The 19,734-nt window shown below is 49.8% G+C and overlaps 1 protein-coding gene across 3 annotated transcripts in view; it reads right to left on the reverse strand.

Moving 5' to 3' along the window:
* Positions 1-1,997: 1,997 nt before the first annotated feature.
* VARS2 (valyl-tRNA synthetase 2, mitochondrial) overlaps positions 1,998-19,734 on the reverse strand; it is a 43,822-nt gene continuing 26,085 nt past the window's right edge. For 2 of the 3 annotated variants that reach the window (XM_040405945.1, XM_040405947.1), the window contains exons 21-30: positions 12,493-12,597; positions 11,627-11,695; positions 11,103-11,181; positions 10,829-10,956; positions 10,597-10,749; positions 5,579-5,779; positions 5,386-5,497; positions 3,332-3,522; positions 2,708-2,809; positions 1,999-2,232 (exon numbers count right to left, since the gene is read on the reverse strand). In XM_040405945.1, the coding sequence (XP_040261879.1) occupies positions 2,164-2,232; positions 2,708-2,809; positions 3,332-3,522; positions 5,386-5,497; positions 5,579-5,779; positions 10,597-10,749; positions 10,829-10,956; positions 11,103-11,181; positions 11,627-11,695; positions 12,493-12,597 (1,209 nt within the window). In that variant the 3' untranslated portion in view covers positions 1,999-2,163. Of the gene's footprint in view, positions 2,233-2,707; positions 2,810-3,331; positions 3,523-5,385; positions 5,498-5,578; positions 5,780-10,596; positions 10,750-10,828; positions 10,957-11,102; positions 11,182-11,626; positions 11,696-12,492; positions 12,598-19,734 lie in introns of all 3 variants that reach the window. The other variant, XM_040405948.1, reaches the window with a different exon arrangement.

The following is a 19,734-nucleotide window of genomic DNA, read 5'->3' on the forward strand; positions in this document are numbered from 1 at the left end:
ACTCCAAAACATTAATGTTGTTGTCTGCTAACCGTTTCTTCACTACTTTTGCTTTGTGTTTTGGGTCATTGTCATGCTGAAATGTCCACTGATGCCCAAGGCCAAGTTTCTCTGCAGACTGCCTGATGTTGTCGTTGAGAATCCTCATGTTTTGCTCTTTTTTCATGGTGCCGTTTACTGTGATTAGGTTCCCTGGTCCATTGGCTGAAAAACACCCCCAAAGCATTAGGTTCCCACCACCATGTTTGACCGTGTGGATGGTGTTCTTTGGGTTGAAGGCTTCTCCTTTTTTTACGCCAAACGAAGGAAACATCATTGTGACCAAACAAATAAATTTTTGTTTCATCTGACCATAACACAGAAGACCAGAAGTCGTCTTCTTTGTCCAGATGAGCTTTTGCAAAGGCCAAGCGAGCTTTTGTGTGCCTTATCTGGAGAAGTGGAACCCAGCAGTGTGAAGTGTCCGTTGTATTGTCAGCCTTGAGACATTGCCACCAGCAGAGCCCAGATTCACCAGGACGGCCTTGGTGGTGATCCTTGGATTCTTTTTCACCTCTCTAACTATCCTCCTGGCCAGCACAGGTGTCACTTTTGGCTTCCGACCACGTCCTCTGAGATTTTCCACAGTGCGGAACATCTTGTATTTTTTTGCTCAAATGTAAATAAAAGCTGCAAAAAGATTTTTTTTCCACAATAATGCCTCTTGTACATCATCTTATTATCTTTTGGGAGACACCTGTGTCATGTCCTGTCAAAAGATTACTTGCTGGTTGAATAAAAGTAACTTTAAGTCACAATTTGCCAGGGGTATGAATAATTATGGGCAGCACTGTATGTATCTGACAACTGGTCAAAGAACTCAACTGGGCAATGACAATCATAACTAGCGATAAGGTGAAAGGAAGGAGAGACAAAAGAGTTGTCTCCCCTGTCTGACATGAGAAGACCTATAAGTACCTGACTCTTTGTGAGGGGCTCAAACAGGCAAAAAAAAAAAAAAAAATAGCACATATATACATACACACACACACACACACACACAGAAGAAGGGGGTTGTCCTGCCCATAAAATAGTGGAAGACCATTACGTACCAAACCTTTGGCAAAAGCTCCAATGGACAAAATCTTGTCTCTACTCACCCTATGACAAAAGCAGATACCCATGTATCTGAATTTTGATTTAAAATAACAACAAAAGTCCTAAGTTATATACAGCGAGAGACAAATACTCCAAAGAGTTCAGAGATCACAATCAATGACACAATGAATGGAAGGAGATACACAAATCTTGTCTCCCCTGCACCGTCCACCAGGCTCTACAGAACAATACCCGATTATATTGTGACACTACTTGGTTTCTATGACCTTTAGGAGATTCAGATGCACCTTGAATTGACCAAAACAAGGTTGGAAGGCAATTTAAGATGCCAAAGGATCAGTCCTGCTGGGACTGTCAACCCATCCAGCTATGACAAACATAACCTTCAGAATTCTCTGCATGGTATTAAAAAGTAATCAATGTTTTGGACAGTTTCCATACATCGCCTCATCTCATCAGCTGCTCTCGCAGACATAGAAAATTAGGAGTGCGTCCTATCCCATCCACAATGCCGGACATGCATTATACAGGACAGTTGGATTTTCCTGGTACCTAATATGGGACTTTGAAGCGATGTTGTGGTTGTGACAAGTTATCACGGGATAACTATTATAGTTGAGGGTCCTAACCGATCATGAGAATGGGCGTACCATACCTCAAAGGGTCCCCCAAAAAGATCAGAAAAAGGCAAGTAGAACATCCGCACTGCTGCTCCATTCATCTCTATGGGAGTTCCGGAAATACCTGACGAATGGAGCGGCAGTGCAAACGTCCAACCTGCCGCTCTGTTCATTTTGGGGGGGCCCCCCCAAGGGGTACGAAGTCACCTTTTCTATAATCCGGAATACCGTCATAAAATGTTACAAACTGGTAAAATATCAGAGATGTACAAAAATGTATTAAAATTCAGATTTTACAACATATACATTGACTGTAGCGTCGGAGGAAAGGACAGGAAGTCAGGTAGGCAGCGCCAAAGCTCCCTCAGTGCCTGCGATACACACAGTGACCACAAGGTGGCACATGATATTACACTTGGCTCCAGTTGCTGCATATCCTCCCCTCCTAAGACATCTGCTCCAACGTCTTCATTGTGCGTCGTATTCTTAAGATTTTCATCTGCAGAGAATTCTCCTAAAGAAACAAACAAAAAAAAAAGTGACCGCATTCTCATCCTGCTCAACGCACAGTTTTCCTCATCTGTATTTGCTACATACTAAAGGTGGGCCATACCCACCGATTTCTGCTGCCCCTCCAATGTGTATGGGTGGGCCTCCTAAAGGCAGGCGTCGTGGGAGGTAACGATTGAGCATGCTTTATCCTTTCGTTGGCTGAGATACAAGCTGTCAGTTTAGAGGTGTGTGATGGTGGCTTTCTTCCCTTTCCCTGTGCGGAACACATGCATGCTTAGCCTAGCCTGGCATGCATGTGTATGGAGGGAGGGGGGGGGGTGAGATAGCTCTGGGCTGTATGAGCGTGGCCAGCCTAATACCAGTCTTCCAATCACAAAACCAGCCCAGCGCAGAGCCCTCCCAGTAAGGACCCCTCTCCGTGAGAAGACCCTGAGAATAATGAGATGAACTCAGGGCGCACCTACTCTATAACCTACCTCCACCTCCTCCACTTCTTCCTTCATCTTGCCTTTGATCTGTTCCAACTTCTTAAGTTTAGCCTGCAGCTTGTGGAGCTCTGCGGAAGGATCCACCAATCCCTATGTCAGGAGAAAGGGAGTCACAATCTTAAAGGAATTTTCCAGTTTTCTGTAGGTCAGGCCTCATCTTCTGGTACAGGGCAGCCTGCCAGATCCTCTACTTCACCGCAGGATCCCCCATTGACCGCAGCGGAGACCGGCGGTGATCCAGCCGATTTCCGGCATTGCGTGCAATGGTTTTTTTTTCTCTGGCCGACAGCTGGCATTTGCGCCGGATCCGGCAGACGGATCACAGAAACGGAGATGTGAACGAGGCCTTACTCTTCAGTTTTATTTGCAAGATCTCTCCTTTCAGTCAGGGAATGGAAACCGAGGCCTAAAAACCCTGTCCTGCTCTGCCAGGTGCAGGGATTGTTACAAGAAAGAGCCCTGCAGCTATGTGATCAAGACTGCTGCAAAATGTAAACAGTAATGTTTCTATTCACTGACACCAAGCAGAGATCTCGAGAATAAAGTACGTTAGAAAATGCATAGCAGGGAGGACCTTCAGTATCCCAGGACCTAGGTGGGTTCATTACTTACCTTCAGGTTCATGTAAACATGAGAGTTATCGGTCACGTCTCCTGAGGCCCAGCCAGGACCATCCCCACACTCCTGAGGTGTGGCCCCTGAGAGGTGGATGTGAAGGGGCCCCGAGAATGAGAGGGTCTGCAGGGGAGACAGGAAGGACTGGAGAGAGAGCAGGTCGTCTTCTTGGGAACAGGAGATATAAACTGGAGAATAAAGGAAGAAAATGGTCAGGGCAAGAGATCGGGTTCAATACTTAAAGGGCGTTTCCAGTTTTACGTAAACAATGCTTTAAATATGGCGGGTGGTCCGGATCCTTCCAGACGGATGAGAACCCTGAAGAGAAGACAGAAGCAGCTTCCACCTCTTCTGTTCTCACATCCAGTCTGATGCTTCCACTGGTCCAGCTGGTCACATGACTGATCACGTGACCTCCAGTAGCAGGAGGCTGCTATTGGTTCGAACCAATCCTTCCCCTCCGGTCAATTTTGGTAAGACCACAAAAATAGAAAATAAAAGTAAAAAAAAACAAACCAAAAATACACAGAAAATAACTTCCGAAAAAAGACCTCCCCGACCTCCAATCCTGGTGGTAACGATAAAATAAACAGGTAACAAATTAGAAGTAACTGATAGGGTTTTTAGGGTAACACGACATGAGAAATATTAACAAAAATGTAAAAAAAAAAAAAAATATATAAAAATGATGTGTATAAAGATGAATAACGTGTCCGTCCTGACGACTCAAAATACCCCGGACGTAAACCAGGTAATCACCATATAATGACAAGTTCTTTCTAATACAATGTGTGTTTAAATTCCAAGATCTCTGCTTGCTGTCAGTGAGTGGGACCAGTCTTATTTACATGCAGAGTTTTCAACCCTTTCATGACCAGGTGATTTTCAGTTATTTTTACTCCCAAAGCCATAACTTTTTGCTTTTTCTGTTCACACAGCTGTATGAGGGCTTGTTTTTTTGTGGGACAAGATGCCTTTTCTAATGGCCCTATTGACGGTTGCATACAACGCGGTGGGAAACGGGAAAAAAAAATTATAAATGGGGTAAAACTGAAAAAAAAAAAAAAAAAACACAATTCCAGAAGTTTTTTTGTTTTTGTTTTGTTTTTACAGCTTTCCCTATATCATAAAACTGACCAGTTTCATTCTCCAGGCAGTCAGTACGAATCTGGCAATACCACATCTGTATATTTTTTATTGCATTTTTATACTGAAAAAAATAAAAATAAAAACCTTAAAAAAACTAAATTTTTTTTTATCTTTTATTCTCCATATTCTGTCTGACCCCTATAACTTTTTTGTATTTATGTATACGGAAACTTTTTGCGGGGCGATCGGTCCTTTTCAGTTATACCATTTTGGGGCGTGCACGACTTTTTGATCACATTTTATAAAAAAAATTTGTGGGACGAGAAGTGACGAAAAAAAAACGACAAATCTGCCATATTGACCTTATTTCCTTTTCAACGTTTTCCGTATGGGATTACATTTATTATATTTTAATAGTACGGGCATTTTTGCATGTTGGGATACCTATGATGTGTTTTTTTTTCATTTTCGGGAAAGGGGGGTTGATTTGAATTTTTTTATTTATAAAAATATTTTTTTTTACACTTCTTTTCAATCATTGGATTGTTTCTCATAGACGAAGAAAGTCTCACGATATTTGCTGAAACTTCGGAAACATCTCCCCGGAGGACATACATTTTACACTAGGAGGGAGTTCATATTCTTAAAGTTTTTAAAGGCATCGTGTTTGGATACAGCAATCCGAATGTGATTCGCTCAACTCTAGTTGCCACAATGTATCAGCGCAGGTAACTATGTATCAGTCTGGAGCCCACAGACCGGATGCAGTTGTGACAACCCTCACCAGTGAGAAGTCCTACGAGGTTTAAGCTTGTAGATGGCACTTAAAGACTTTTCTTGTTTACTGACAGCAAGCAGAGATAGTGAGGCACTGATACACAACGTATAGTAGAAAGTTGCAGGACTGTTTATATAAGACCAGGAGACCCCTTTAATTCTCGGTAACACCCCCCCCCCCTTACCTTCAGGCCTGGCTTTAGTCAAGTTGTAGTCGCTCCTCAGGCCGCGCAGCGTCCTAATCACGGAATACACAAAGTCAAAGCGCCGCTCCTCCTCCGGATACGACCAGTGGGCCTGGGAGAGGAGCGAGAGCGATGAGTAACCTTTACGTTACCGCTACATCCAAGACGCAGCCTCTGCCATATTACACCTTACCGTGTGCCAGGGGCTGGGGTACTCTGCGACACAGACGCTGGGCGCGCGCCGCGAGGTGGACGCCGGCAAGCGCTGCCACAGTTCTTCTGAAAGGTAAGGGGTGAAGGGCGCCAGAAGCCGAAGAGTCTGCTCCGCCCCCCAGTAGAGCACCTGACGAGCGTCGGGGCCACCGGGCCCCTTCAGAACGGGTTTTACAGCTTCCTGCATGAAGAATGAAAGGGCTCAATGGAAAAGCAATCAGCTTTGATAAAAAAATAATCTCCCAGCGTTGTGTACGCAGCTCCTCTGCAGAACAATGTGTCTCCATGGTGTCCTACCATATGCAGTCTGATCCTGCCGCCACGTGCTTCTCCCTTCTGTTTAACCCCTCATTTTACTGCAAGAAATGAAGTAACCCAGGATGACAGGATCAAAGCACACATAGGTCTGCAAAGGAGCAGAATACACTAAACTGTAGGACATTTTTGAAGCACGACTATTTGAAAAACTGAATTTTTTTTTTTTTTAACAGGCTATGGGTCAATAGAAAATGGTTTAGAATTCGGCACCACGTGTATTGGAGTCGCACCTAGGGTTGGACGATATCAAAAATATTCCCACGATAAGAAATTTATCGCGATAACGATATATATCGCGATAAATGCCCATTTAGAAGAAAAAAACACTTGGGGCCACAAGGAGACGTTACACTGTATGGGGGCAGCCACAAGAAGACGTTACACTGTATGGGGGCAGCCACAAGGAGACGTTATACTGTATGGGGGCAGCCACAAGGAGACGTTATACTGTATGGGGGCAGCCACAAGGAGACGTTATACTGTATGGGGGCAGCCACAAGGAGACGTTCTACTGTATGGGGGCAGCCACAAGGAGACGTTATACTGTATGGGAGCAGCCACAAGGAGACGTTATACTGTATGGGAGCAGCCACAAGGAGACGTTATACTGTATGGGGGCAGCTACAAGGAGACGTTATACTGTATGGGGGAAGCCACAAGGAGACGTTACACTGTATGGGGGGCAGCCACAAGGAGACGTTATACTGTATGGGGGGCAGCCACAAGGAGACGTTACACTGAATGGTGGCAGCCACAAGGAGACGTTATACTGTATGGGGGCAGCCACAAGGAGACGTTACACTGTATGGGGGCCACAAGGAGACGTTACACTGTATGGGGACAGCCACAAGGAGACGTTATACTGTATGGGGGCAGCCACAAGGAGACGTTACACTGTATGGGGGAAGCCACAAGGAGACGTTACACTGTATGGGGGGCAGCCACAAGGAGACGTTATACTGTATGGGGGGCAGCCACAAGGAGACGTTATACTGTATGGGGGGCAGCCACAAGGAGACGTTACACTGAATGGTGGCAGCCACAAGGAGACGTTATACTGTATGGGGGCAGCCACAAGGAGACGTTACACTGTATGGGGGCCACAAGGAGACGTTACACTGTATGGGGACAGCCACAAGGAGACGTTATACTGTATGGGGGCAGCCACAAGGAGACGTTACACTGTATGGGGGAAGCCACAAGGAGACGTTACACTGTATGGGGGGCAGCCACAAGGAGACGTTATACTGTATGGGGGGCAGCCACAAGGAGACGTTACACTGTATGGGGGCAGCCACAAGGAGACGTTATACTGTATGGGGGCAGCCACAAGGAGACGTTACACTGTATGGGGGCCACAAGGAGACGTTACCGTATACTGTATGGGGGCAGCCACAAGGAGACGTTATACTGTATGGGGGCAGCCACAAGGAGACGTTACACTGTATGGGGGCAGCCACAAGGAGACGTTATACTGTATGGGGGGCAGCCACAAGGAGACGTTACACTGTATGGGGGCAGCCACAAGGAGACGTTACACTGTATGGGGGCAGCCACAAGGAGACGTTACACTGTATGGGGGCAGCCACAAGGAGACGTTACACTGTATGGGGGCAGCCACAAGGAGACGTTATACTGTCTGGGGCAGCCACAAGGAGACGGTATACTGTATGGGGGCAGCCACAAGGAGACGTTATACTGTATGGGGGCAGCCACAAGGAGATGTTATACTGTATGGGGGCAGCCACTATTATACTGTATGGGGGCAGCCACAAGGAGACGTTATACTGTATGGGGACAGCCACAAGGAGACGTTATACTGTATGGGGACAGCCACAAGGAGATGTTATACTGTATGGGGGCAGCCACTATTATACTGTATGGGGGCAGCCACAAGGAGACGTTACACTGTATGGGGGCAGCCACAAGGAGACGTTATACTGTACGGGGGCAGCCACAAGGAGACGTTATACTGTATGGGGGCAGCCACAAGGAGACGTTATACTGTATGGGGGGCCACAAGGAGACGTTACACTGTATGGGGGCAGCCACAAGGAGACGTTATACTGTATGGGGGCAGCCACAAGGAGACGTTATACTGTATGGGGGCAGCCACAAGGAGACGTTATACTGTATGGGGGCAGCCACAAGGAGACGTTATACTGTATGGGGGCAGCCACAAGGAGACGTTATACTGTATGGGGGCAGCCACAAGAAGACGTTATACTGTATGGGGGCACAAGGAGACGTTATACTGTATGGGGGCACAAGGAGACGTTATACTGTATGGGGGCAGCCACAAGGAGACGTTATACTGTATGGGGGCACAAGGAGACGTTATACTGTATGGGGGGCAGCCACAAGGAGACGTTATACTGTATGGGGGCAGCCACAAGGAGACGTTATACTGTATGGGGGCAGCCACAAGGAGACGTTATACTGTATGGAGGCCACAAGGAGACGTTACACTGTATGGGGGGCAGCCACAAGGAGACGTTATACTGTATGGGGGCCACAAGGAGACGTTATACTGTATGGGAGCAGCCACAAGGAGACGTTATACTGTATGGGGGGGCACAAGGAGACGTTACACTGTATGGGGCAGCTACAAGGAGACGTTACACTGTATGGGGGCAGCTACAAGGAGACGTTACACTGTATGGGGGCAGCCACAAGGAGACGTTATACTGTATGGGGGCAGCCACAAGAAGACGTTATACTGTATGGGGGCACAAGGAGACGTTATACTGTATGGGGGCACAAGGAGACGTTATACTGTATGGGGGCAGCCACAAGGAGACGTTATACTGTATGGGGGCACAAGGAGACGTTATACTGTATGGGGGGCAGCCACAAGGAGACGTTATACTGTATGGGGGCAGCCACAAGGAGACGTTATACTGTATGGGGGCAGCCACAAGGAGACGTTATACTGTATGGAGGCCACAAGGAGACGTTACACTGTATGGGGGGCAGCCACAAGGAGACGTTATACTGTATGGGGGCCACAAGGAGACGTTATACTGTATGGGAGCAGCCACAAGGAGACGTTATACTGTATGGGGGGGCACAAGGAGACGTTACACTGTATGGGGCAGCTACAAGGAGACGTTACACTGTATGGGGGCAGCTACAAGGAGACGTTAATTGTTATACTTTTATATGTCATTTTTCACCATTTCCGGTATCTGTAACTAGTCAATTGACTTCTAGTAACAACAAAAACATTACAGGGTTAATTCTGTACCAGAACGAGTGGTTTATAATAGGGATGTCCCGATACCATTTTTTTTAGACCAAGTACAGATACTCTTATTTAAGTACTCACCGATACCAATACAAATTATAACAATTAAATAAATAACACATTTATTTTGTGACCACTGACCAACCAAAAGTCCAAAAAACAGCCCCCAGCCTCTGACCAGCCTCTCATGTGCCCCCCAGCCTCTCCCTCTTATCAGCCCCCTCTGGTAACTCAACACCCCCCCCCCCCCATTGGTGGCAGTGGCCACAGGGTCCCGCTCCTCCCCCCCATCATTGGTGGCAGTGGGCAGTGCGCCCCCCCCCTCCCTCCCCAGTATTAATCATTGGTGGCAGTGGCCACAGGGTCCCCCTACCCTGGGGCTCCGATCGGTTACCATGGCAGCCAAGACGCTACTGAAGTCCTGGCTGCCATGGTATGTTAGTGAGCAGCATTATACTCCCGTGCACCGTGGCCACCGGGCGCTCCTTCTGTCTGTGTGGCGCATTGCTAATGCTTATAGCATTAGCAATGCGCCGCACAGACCTATCTGTTCCCCAGGTAAGTGACACGCATGTGCCCAGCCGTCCAGATGGTGTAAGACCAGAAAACTTCTTCCCATACTTACTTGGGGAAGAGATAGCGCCAGGTGCAATGACGCACACACATTGCCCCTCCTCATGATGTAACGTGATTCACCAGACCAAGCTGAGGCTCATGTGTCCATGGCAGGCACTTTCAGCAGTGGGCACTCTGACCGGTCTGTAGGTACACAGTCCTCTACACACCCGGCTGCAATGCTCTGCAGTCCTGACACCTTTCTATCATCGTCATCCAGAAGATGTTTGCTTAACAGTGGTTTTTCTGGTGGACTGAGCTAGCCTTCACTCCTCTCAGACATAAAAATAACCCTGTTTGCCCCAACTTGGACCATTTTTGGTAAGTACTCACCACGGCATACTGCGTAAAGTCCCGGTCCCTGCGGCCCTCCAGCTGTTGCAAAACTACAACTCCCAGCATGCCCGAACAGCCTACAGCAGAGCATTGTGGGATTCGTAGTTTTACAAGAGCTGGAGGGCTGTAGGATGCCTGGCATAAACCATGAAAGACCTTCCATTTTGGAGTTGATCTGACCCAGTCATCACAATTTGGCCTTTGTCAAAGTTACTCCGCTTGGCCATTTTACTCTACCTAAAATATCCCAGCCCATGACAGGCACCATAAACCAAGTTAGGCACTTCAGCTGTTTTTAAGGTTATGGCTAATGGGTGTAGACTATATGCAATGTGGACGGACCTCAGTGCTCCTCTACCTGCATACATGCTCCTCCAGCTGTGGTGATACGACATCTCCAAGCACGGAGACAGTCAGGGCATGCTGGTTGCTGTAGTATTTCAACAGTTGGAGACCACTCTGTCACACCGATGGCCACTTACCACATAAACATCACAGTAGTTCTTCAACCAGAAGGCATGAATGGCCGCCGTCGCCTGGTGAACCTCATAGCTTCGGAGCTTCTTCTCGAGCTCCTCAGTCAGCTGCCTCAGTCGGTCCAGCAGCCATCGGTCCAGGGGAGCCTGCGGCCTCAGCTGACAGAAGGCACCAATCATCACGTCAAGTAGTGGAACTTACAGGGACGGTGCATCCAAAACAGAAAGCTTCCCTCACCTCTGCCATTGGTAGAGGAGTAAACCCTTCCCCCAGCGCAGAGAGCGTGAATTTCACCCCGTTCCACACTTTGTTGCAGAAGTGGCGCACGGCGAGGACCGAGGCGACATCCAGATTGATGTCATCACCTAGAAGAGAACACACAAGGAGACAGAAGGGTGAACAGCAGAACAGACATTACTCCATTGGGGTTGAGTACCCGACAGAGCCAGAGGGTGGCGCTGCTTCTAGTCTGTGACCTGGACAAGGAGAAATGAGGGGCGCTGGGTCTCACCTTGTACTCTGTGTGAGCAAAGGGCAAATCTCAGGGCGTCCGTCCCGCACTCCGGGATCCCATGGGGGTAATCCTTAATCTGGGCACAGAAACAAACACGAAATGATGCAGAAAACAGACTCATTCTGTATGGAAGACTGTCTCTTCTCGGCCCTGCCATCCAAGACCAGGAACACAGAGCGGGCAAAAGGGGTAAATGTCGGGCGAGGGGGTTTCTCCACCACAAGTCTCGTGAACCTGGACACTGTATAGCAGCTACTTGCAGTGCCGGGCAGTATTTAGGTATAATACAGCTCTACTGTATGGGCCTCATATGGCGGTATTATATGTGCATTGGATGATGAAGGGTTTCCCGAGTAAGGCTGGTAACACATTACTCATTCTGATCCAACCATGTCGGACTAGACCAAGAATGCATGTGCTTTCATTTTCCTGTGAACAAAAGGATTGGGCATGATATCGAACATGTGCGTCAGGTCTCCACAGACCGTGATCACTCCCAAAACCTCGGGCTTCCATCTTACCAGTCCGGACTCGGCCACTTTAAACTCTCGTGGGTCCAGATTTCCTTCTTTTAGCTTCCCCCGCAGGCTCTGTCAGGATAAAACGAATGCGTGAGACTTGTAGTGCGTTTCGCCCAGTAATCACTATTCTACCCCACTCAATGTGAACACCGACAGGTCATTGGACACGTGACCGCATCAACCACGGCTGCATCCAAGGACGACATCTCACAGCCTGGTCAGTGTTTAAACACCGGGACAGGGCAGAATCTGGAAAGGGGGGGGGGGGGGGGGGGTTCTAAATATTTTTTTTGTCTGGTTCACTTTAAAGGGGTTATTCTACTTCGCCTTTTCATACTCACCTGCTGCCAGCGCGCCGTTCACTTGCTGGATTCTGGCTGGGGGCGGGCTTCATCTTGATTGAAGTCTTCTCCTGGCCGGGCAGCACGCTGGACTGAACGTGCGCGCGCGATGGTGACTTATTCCTGGCCAGTATAGCACAGAGCCGGCGTGTGCGTTCGCGGCTCTGTACTATTCTCTCCAGGAAGAAGTCACCATCGCGCGTGCACGTTCAGGACAGCGAGAAAAGAAGGAGTCTTCAGCGCAAGCGCGGCCACCGGGATTCTGAAGAAGAGCAGTGGCCGTAACCAGGGGAGACCGAATGACAACAATGAGGTAAGTGGGGAAGAATTTTCTCCTAAACGGTGGGAATTGGTTAATCATATATAATTACAAAAATGATCACTGTCAAATGATTAACAGATTTAACAGTGATCATTATGATGGGAATACCCCTTTAAGAGGACCCGGCCATTTGTGGTTCACCGTTTGGGAAGGGCCCCTTCAACACGTCCCATGATTTCTGCTGCATGCAGCGCTGCTCTTACCTCCAAGGAGATTCCTGTCATCACATCCAGAGGATCGAGAACATTTCCTAGAGATTTACTCATCTTCCTCCCATGAGCATCTCGGACCATGGAGTGCAAGAACACCTGAGGGAAGACAGACAGCAGCACAAACGTGACCAAGGGGTGGAACACAGAGAGTCCTAACCATACTGCCTCAATGCTCTGGGAGTGGTTGAATGAAAGGACTCCACAACAGCGCCACTCTTGCCCAAGGGCGGTGTCTGGTAATGCAACTCAGACTCGTTCACTTAAAGGGGTTTTCCTGAAGTTAAATATTAACTTAATTGTGGGGAGCATCCCCGACGATCTACAGTTTGAAGAGGCCATGGAGCTTGGGTGAGTGCTGCGGCCTCTTCCCAGGACTGTGACATCACATCCATCGGTCAGATGGTCTTTGTACATCTCAGCCCTAGTTCGTGAACCTGCAATACCAAGTATAGCCACGATACAACGTACGGCGCTGTGCTTTGTATAATATGATCACTGTGGCCCCTTTAAACAGCTGATGGGTGGGTACCAGGAGTCGGACCCCCAAGCATCCAACTGACAACCTATTGCTAGCATTGTAAAGTCCCCTAAAAAAGGGTTTTCTTCTTTGCACAACCCCTTTGTTAGATTGCGTCCACGGACAATAAGGTGGTCACAGGATGTCCTGCTGCTAGGAACCTCCAGTGATCATCTGTGCAGTAGTTCAATGTCCTTGCAGCGCCACCACGGGAGAAAACGAGATTTTTGTATAACTTACTAGTAAAATCTCTTTCTCGCTCTTTCCTTGGGGGACACAGAAGACCTTGGGTATAGCTCATCTCCATAGGAGGCGTGACACTAAGTGAAAGCTGTTAAGCCCCTCCTCCAGCAGCTATACCCTCAGCCTGGAGAGAGAGACTGCCAGTTGCGTGTCCAAGTAGTGAGAAAAGGCAAAGTCCAACAAGGAACCAACAAGCCAACTACCCAATGGGTAACAAAAACTCGGAAACCGTGCAGAGAAAACAATGAATGGGTGGGTACTGTGTCCCCCAAGGAAAGAGCGAGAAAGAGATTTTACTGGTAAGTTATACAAAAATCTCGTTTTCTTGCCCAGTTTCCTTGGGGGACACAGAAGACCTTGGGACGTTCAAAAGCAGTCCAAAAGAGGAGGGACCACAGCTCCAAGGTGAAGCACCCGAAAGGCATCAATGAACTGCCGCCTGCAGACCCAGGCGGGCCAAGGCAGCATCTGCCAGAGTATGCACCCTGTAGAACTCGGTAAGGCGTGCAAGGAAGACCTGTGCCCGCCTTGCCCAAATGCATGGCCGAAGCCCAATGCCTCCGGCCCAGGAGGCGCCGACCGCTCTGGTGAAATGAACAATGACACCAAAGACAGAATCCTGCCCTTGGTGCGGTAACCTCAGCAATAGTCAATCTGATGAAGCAGAGGAAAAACCACCCTGGAGTCCGTCAACCCTATGCACGGACCTTCTGGAAACCCAAGAGGCCGAACGTCGACAAGAGTCAGAGATCTCCAAGTAAAAACGGCAAGGCCCAAACAACGTCCAAATCGGTGAAGTGTTGAAGCGAAAGGCAACACCACCTTCAGAAGGAAGAAAGAAACGGGATGTAGAACAGCCCTGTTCTGGAAAAAGACAGAAGGCTTGGAACAAGAAGGGGCCATTCAGGCACCCATCAGAGACACGACTGATATGGAAACACAACCGTACAGGACAGACGGGGTAGAGAGAACTTCTGTAACGGCTCCAAGGACAAGATTGGAGCGCCGAGAGCTCAGTATGTAGTCCCCAGGGCGGTACCGAAGGACAGTACAGAGGAACCAAAGAGCCACTCCGAGGAAGAAGGTCTTGACAGGCCCAGAGGGCCGGGGAACGCTGGAAGAGGAAGAACAGCGCCGACACTTGACACCTCAAGTAAAGGAGTCCCAGTCCCAGGTCCAGGCCGGACTGGAAAAAAAAAGACAGAACCATGGGGAGAGAAATTCAGAGTGGGGAATGCACAGCTTCCCACAGAACCCCAGACAAAAAACCCTAAGTCTTACGACAGATCCTGGACGAAACACAGCCAGGAGCGGACAGTAGCGAACCCGCTGGAGTCGCCTGGCAAGCGGGCGAAAACCCAATGTGATCAGGCGCAGACCAGTAACACGGGCAGAAGGGTCGACAAAACTAGTCCCGTCGGCCCTCGAGCAACGTTGTCCCGTATCCACCCGAGTGGGGGAGCAGAAGGACAGACGGAAAGAAACCAAAGGATCCGCCAGATGCCAGGACTAGAGTTGAGCGAACACCTAGATGTTCGGGTTCGACGAGTTCGGCCGAACTTTCGAAAAATGTTCGGGTTCGGGATCCGAACTCGACCCGAACTTCATCCCGAACCCGAACCCCATAGAAGTCAATGGGGACCCGAACTTTTGGGCACTAAAAAGGCTGTAAAACACACCCGGAAAGGGCTAGAGGGCTGCAAAAGGCAGCAAAATGTAGTTAAATCCCCTGCAAACAAATGTAGATAGGGAAATGATGAGTTAACATAAAATAAATAAAAATTAAACAATATTAATTGGAGTGAGGTCCCATAGCACAGAATCAGGCTTCAAGTCACCCACCAATGGAGAAGGTCACTTACTATTATTTTGACCACAGCACCCAGACAAAGGAGAGAGGTCCCACAGCAGAGAACCAGGCATCATATCACCCACCACAGGAGTAGGCCACCATTTAGTTACTTTGACCCCTACACCCAGACGGAGGAGAGAGGTTACACAGCAGAGAATCAGGCATTTAGATCACCCACCACAGGAGTAGGCCACCATTGAATCAGACCCCGGCAACCATGTCAGATGGCACAAGCATAAGCTTTATATCAATCAGCACAGGAGAAGGCGACTTTGACAGACTTTGACCCCTACACCCGGACGGAGGAGAGAGGTTTCAAAGCAGAGAATCAGGCATTTAGATCACCCACCACAGGAGTAGGCCCCAATTTAATGGGACCCCGGCAACCATGTCAGATGGCACAACCATCAGCTTCATATCAATCAGCACAGGAGAAGGCGACTTTGAAAGACTTTGACCCCTACACCCAGACGGAGGAGAGAGGTTTCACAGCAGAGAATCAGGCATTTAGATCACCCACCACAGGAGTAGGCCCCCATTGAATCAGACCCTGGCAACCATGTCAGATGGCACAACCATCAGCTTTATATCAATCAGCACAGGAAAAGGCGACTTTGAAAGACTTTGACCCCTACACCCAGATGGAGGAGAGAGGTTTCACAGCAGAGAATCAGGCATCATATCAACCACCACAGGAGAAGCCACCATTTAGTTACTTTGACCCCTGCACCCAGGAAGAGGAGAGAGGCACCACAGCACATATTCTGGCATCATATCAGCCACCACAGGAGAAGCCACCATTGAGTTACTTTGACCCCCGCACCCAGGAAGAGGAGAGAGGCACCACAGCACATATTCTGGCATCATATCAGCCACCACAGGAGAAGCCACCATTGAGTTACTTTGACCCCCGCACCCAGGAAGAGGAGAGAGGCACCACAGCACATATTCTGGCATCATATCAGCCACCACAGGAGAAGCCACCATTTAGTTACTTTGACCCCTTCACCCAAACAGAGGAGAGAGGTTCCACATCAGAGAATCAGGCATCATATCAACCACCACAGGAGTAGGCCACAATTTAATGGGACCCCCGGCAACCATGTCAGATGGCACAACCATCAGCTTCATATCAATCAGCACAGGAGAAGGCGACTTTGAAAGACTTTGACCCCTACACCCAGACGGAGGAGAGAGGTTTCACAGCAGAGAATCAGGCATTTAGATCACCCACCACAGGAGTAGGCCCCCATTGAATCAGACCCTGGCAACCATGTCAGATGGCACAACCATCAGCTTTATATCAATCAGCACAGGAGAAGCCACCATTGAGTTACTTTGACCCCTGCACCCAGGAAGAGGAGAGAGGCCCCACAGCACATATTCTGGCATCATATCAGCCACCACAGGAGAAGCCACCATCGAGTTACTTTGACCCCCGCACCCAGGAAGAGGAGAGAGGCACCACAGCACATATTCTGGCATCATATCAGCCACCACAGGAGAAGCCACCATTGAGTTACTTTGACCCCTGCACCCAGGAAGAGGAGAGAGGCCCCACAGCACATATTCTGGCATCATACTAACCACCACAGGAGAAGCCACCATTGAGTTACTTTGACCCCCGCACCCAGGAAGAGGAGAGAGGCACCACAGCACATATTCAGGCATCATATCACACACCACAGGAGAAGCCACCATTTAGTTACTTTGACCCCTTCACCCAAACAGAGGAGAGAGGTTCCACATCAGAGAATCAGGCATCATATCAACCACCACAGGAGTAGGCCACAATTTAGTTTATTTGACCCCTGCACCCAGGAAGAGGAGAGAGGCCCCACAGCACATATTCTGGCATCATATCACACACCACAGGAGAAGGCCTCTTTCAGTGATTTAGGCCTTTGGACCCAGACAGAGGAGAGAGGTCAGAGATTAGCTTCATATCCCCCAGCACAGCAGAAGACCGCTTTATTTGACTTAGGCCTCAGCACCCAGACAGAAGACAGAGGTAGCATGGCAGAGGTTATGGCTTCATGTCACCCGTTAGTTTAACCGGCCACTTTCATCTGGTTAGGCCCCGGCGCCCAGACAGAGAAGAGTTTCATTCAACTGTGGGTTTCATAAAATTTGTATCAAATAAAGAAGTGGCCCGTAGCACAACAAGACATGTTTTAGGCAGTTAATAAGGACTACTCTGCACAAGGGAGGGACAGGTCCTGGGGGATCCATGCCTGGTTCATCTTTATGAAGGTCAGCTTGTCCACGTTGGCTGTGGACAGGCGGCTGCGCTTGTCAGTAATGACGCCCCCTGCCGTGCTGAATACGCGTTCAGATAAAACGCTGGCCGCCGGGCAGGAAAGCACCTCCAAGGCATAACATGCTAACTCTGGCCACGTGGACAATTTCGAAACCCAGTAGTTGAATGGGGCCGAACCATCCGTCAGGATGTGGAGGGGTGTGCAGACATACTGTTCAACCATGTTAGTGAAATGCTGCCTCCTGCTAACACGTTCCGTATCAGGTGTCGGTGCAGATAGCTGTGGCGTGGAGACAAAACTTTTCCACATTTCTGCCATGCTAACCCTGCCCTCAGATGAGCTGGCCGTGACACAGCTGCGTTGGCGACCTCTTGCCACTCCTCTGCCTTCACCTTCCACCTGTTCCCCTGTGACATGTGGGAATGCTCTCAAGAGCGCCTCTATCAGCGTGCGCTTGTACTCGCGCATCTTACGGTCGCGCTCCAGTTCAGGAATTAAAGTGGGCACATTGTCTTTATACCGGGGATCCAGCAGGGTGGCCACCCAGTAGTCTGCACACGTTAAAACGTGGGCAACTCTGCTGTCGTTGCGCAGGCATTGGAGCATATATTCGCTCATGTGGGCCAGGCTACCCATGGGTAAGGACAAGCTGTCCTCTGTGGGAGGCGTATCGTCATCGTCCACCGTATCCCCCCAGCCACGCACCAGTGATGGGCCTGGGCTGCCACCCCGCTGTGAACTTGCGTCATCCTCGTCCCCCTCCACCTCCTCCTCCTCATCCTCCTCATCCTCCAGTACAGTGCCTTGGCTGGCGACTTGGGAACCTGTCCTCTGCTGCTTAAACAAACCTCCCTCTGAGCCACTTCGAACAGACTGGCCCGAAAGTGTTAGAAACGAGCCCTCATCCTCCTCCTCCTCCTCCTCCACCTCCTCTAACATCATTGCCCTAAGTGTTTTCTCAAGGAGACATAGAAGTGGTATTGTAACGCTGATAACAGTGTCATCGCCACTGGCCATGTTGGTGGAGTACTCGAAACAGCGCAGCAGGGCACACAGGTCTCGCATGGAGGCCCAGTCATTGGTGGTGAAGTGGTGCTGTTCGGCAGTACGACTGACGCGAGCGTGCTGCAGCTGAAACTCCACTATGGCCTGCTGCTGCTCGCACAGTCTCTCCAGCATGTGCAAGGTGGAGTTCCACCGGGTGGGCACGTCGCATATGAGGCGGTGAGCGGGAAGGCCGAAGTTCGGCTGTAGCGCAGACAGGCGAGCAGCGGCAGGATGTGAACGGCGGAAGCGCGCACAGACGGCCCGCACTTTATGCAGCAGCTCTGACATGTTGGGGTAGTGGTGAATGAACCTCTGCACCACCAAGTTCAGCACATGCGCCAGGCAAGGGATGTGCGTCAAACCGGCTAGTCCCAGAGCTGCCACGAGATTTCGCCCATTATCGCATACCACCAGGCCTGGCTTGAGGCCCACCGGCAGAAACCACTCGTCGGTCTGTTGTTCAATACCCCGCCACAACTCCTTTGCGCTGTGGGGCCTGTCCCCCAAACATATGAGTTTCAGAATGGCCTGCTGACGTTTACCCCGGGCTGTGCTGAAGTTGGTGGTGAAGGTGTGTGGCTGACCGGATGAGCTGGTGGAAGCAGTGGAGGAGGAAGCCGAGTAGGAGGAGGAGGCTACAGGAGGCAGAGAATGATGCCCTGCGATCCTAGGGGGCGGAAGGACGTGCGCCAAGGAACTGTCCGCCGGGGGCCCAGCCGCCACTACATTCATCCAGTGTGCAGTTAGTGAGATATAGCGTCCCTGGCCGTGCTTACTGGTCCACGTATCTGTGGTTAGGTGGACCTTGCCACAAATGGCGTTGCGCAGTGCACACTTGATTTTATCGGACACTTGCATGTGCAGGGAAGGCACGGCTGTCTTGGAGAAGTAGTGGCGGCTGGGAACCACATACTGCGGGACAGCCATGGCCATCAGCTGTTTGAAGCTGTCTGTGTCCACCAGCCGGAATGACAGCATTTCAAAGGCCAGCAGTTTAGAAATGCTGGCGTTCAGGCCAAGGGCTCGAGGGTGACTCGGGGGGGAATTTGCGCTTCCTCTCTAAGGTTTGAGATATTGAGAGCTGAACGCTGCTGTGTGATATAGTGGAGACGCTAGTTGACGGTGGCGGTGGTGGTGGTGTCGGTGGCACATCCTCTGTTTGCTGCTCGGCAGGTGGCAACATTCCTCTCGAGGCGGAAGCCGAGGCAGCAGCGGTAGAGGGAGCAGGGGGAGCCTCAGCGAGTGCCTGGTTTTTAAGGTGTGTACCCCACTGCAGTTCATGCTTTGCATGTAGATGCCTGGTCATGCAGGTT

The sequence above is a fragment of the Bufo bufo genome, chromosome 8 (assembly GCF_905171765.1).
Source record: "Bufo bufo chromosome 8, aBufBuf1.1, whole genome shotgun sequence".
Classification (NCBI taxonomy): domain Eukaryota; kingdom Metazoa; phylum Chordata; class Amphibia; order Anura; family Bufonidae; genus Bufo; species Bufo bufo.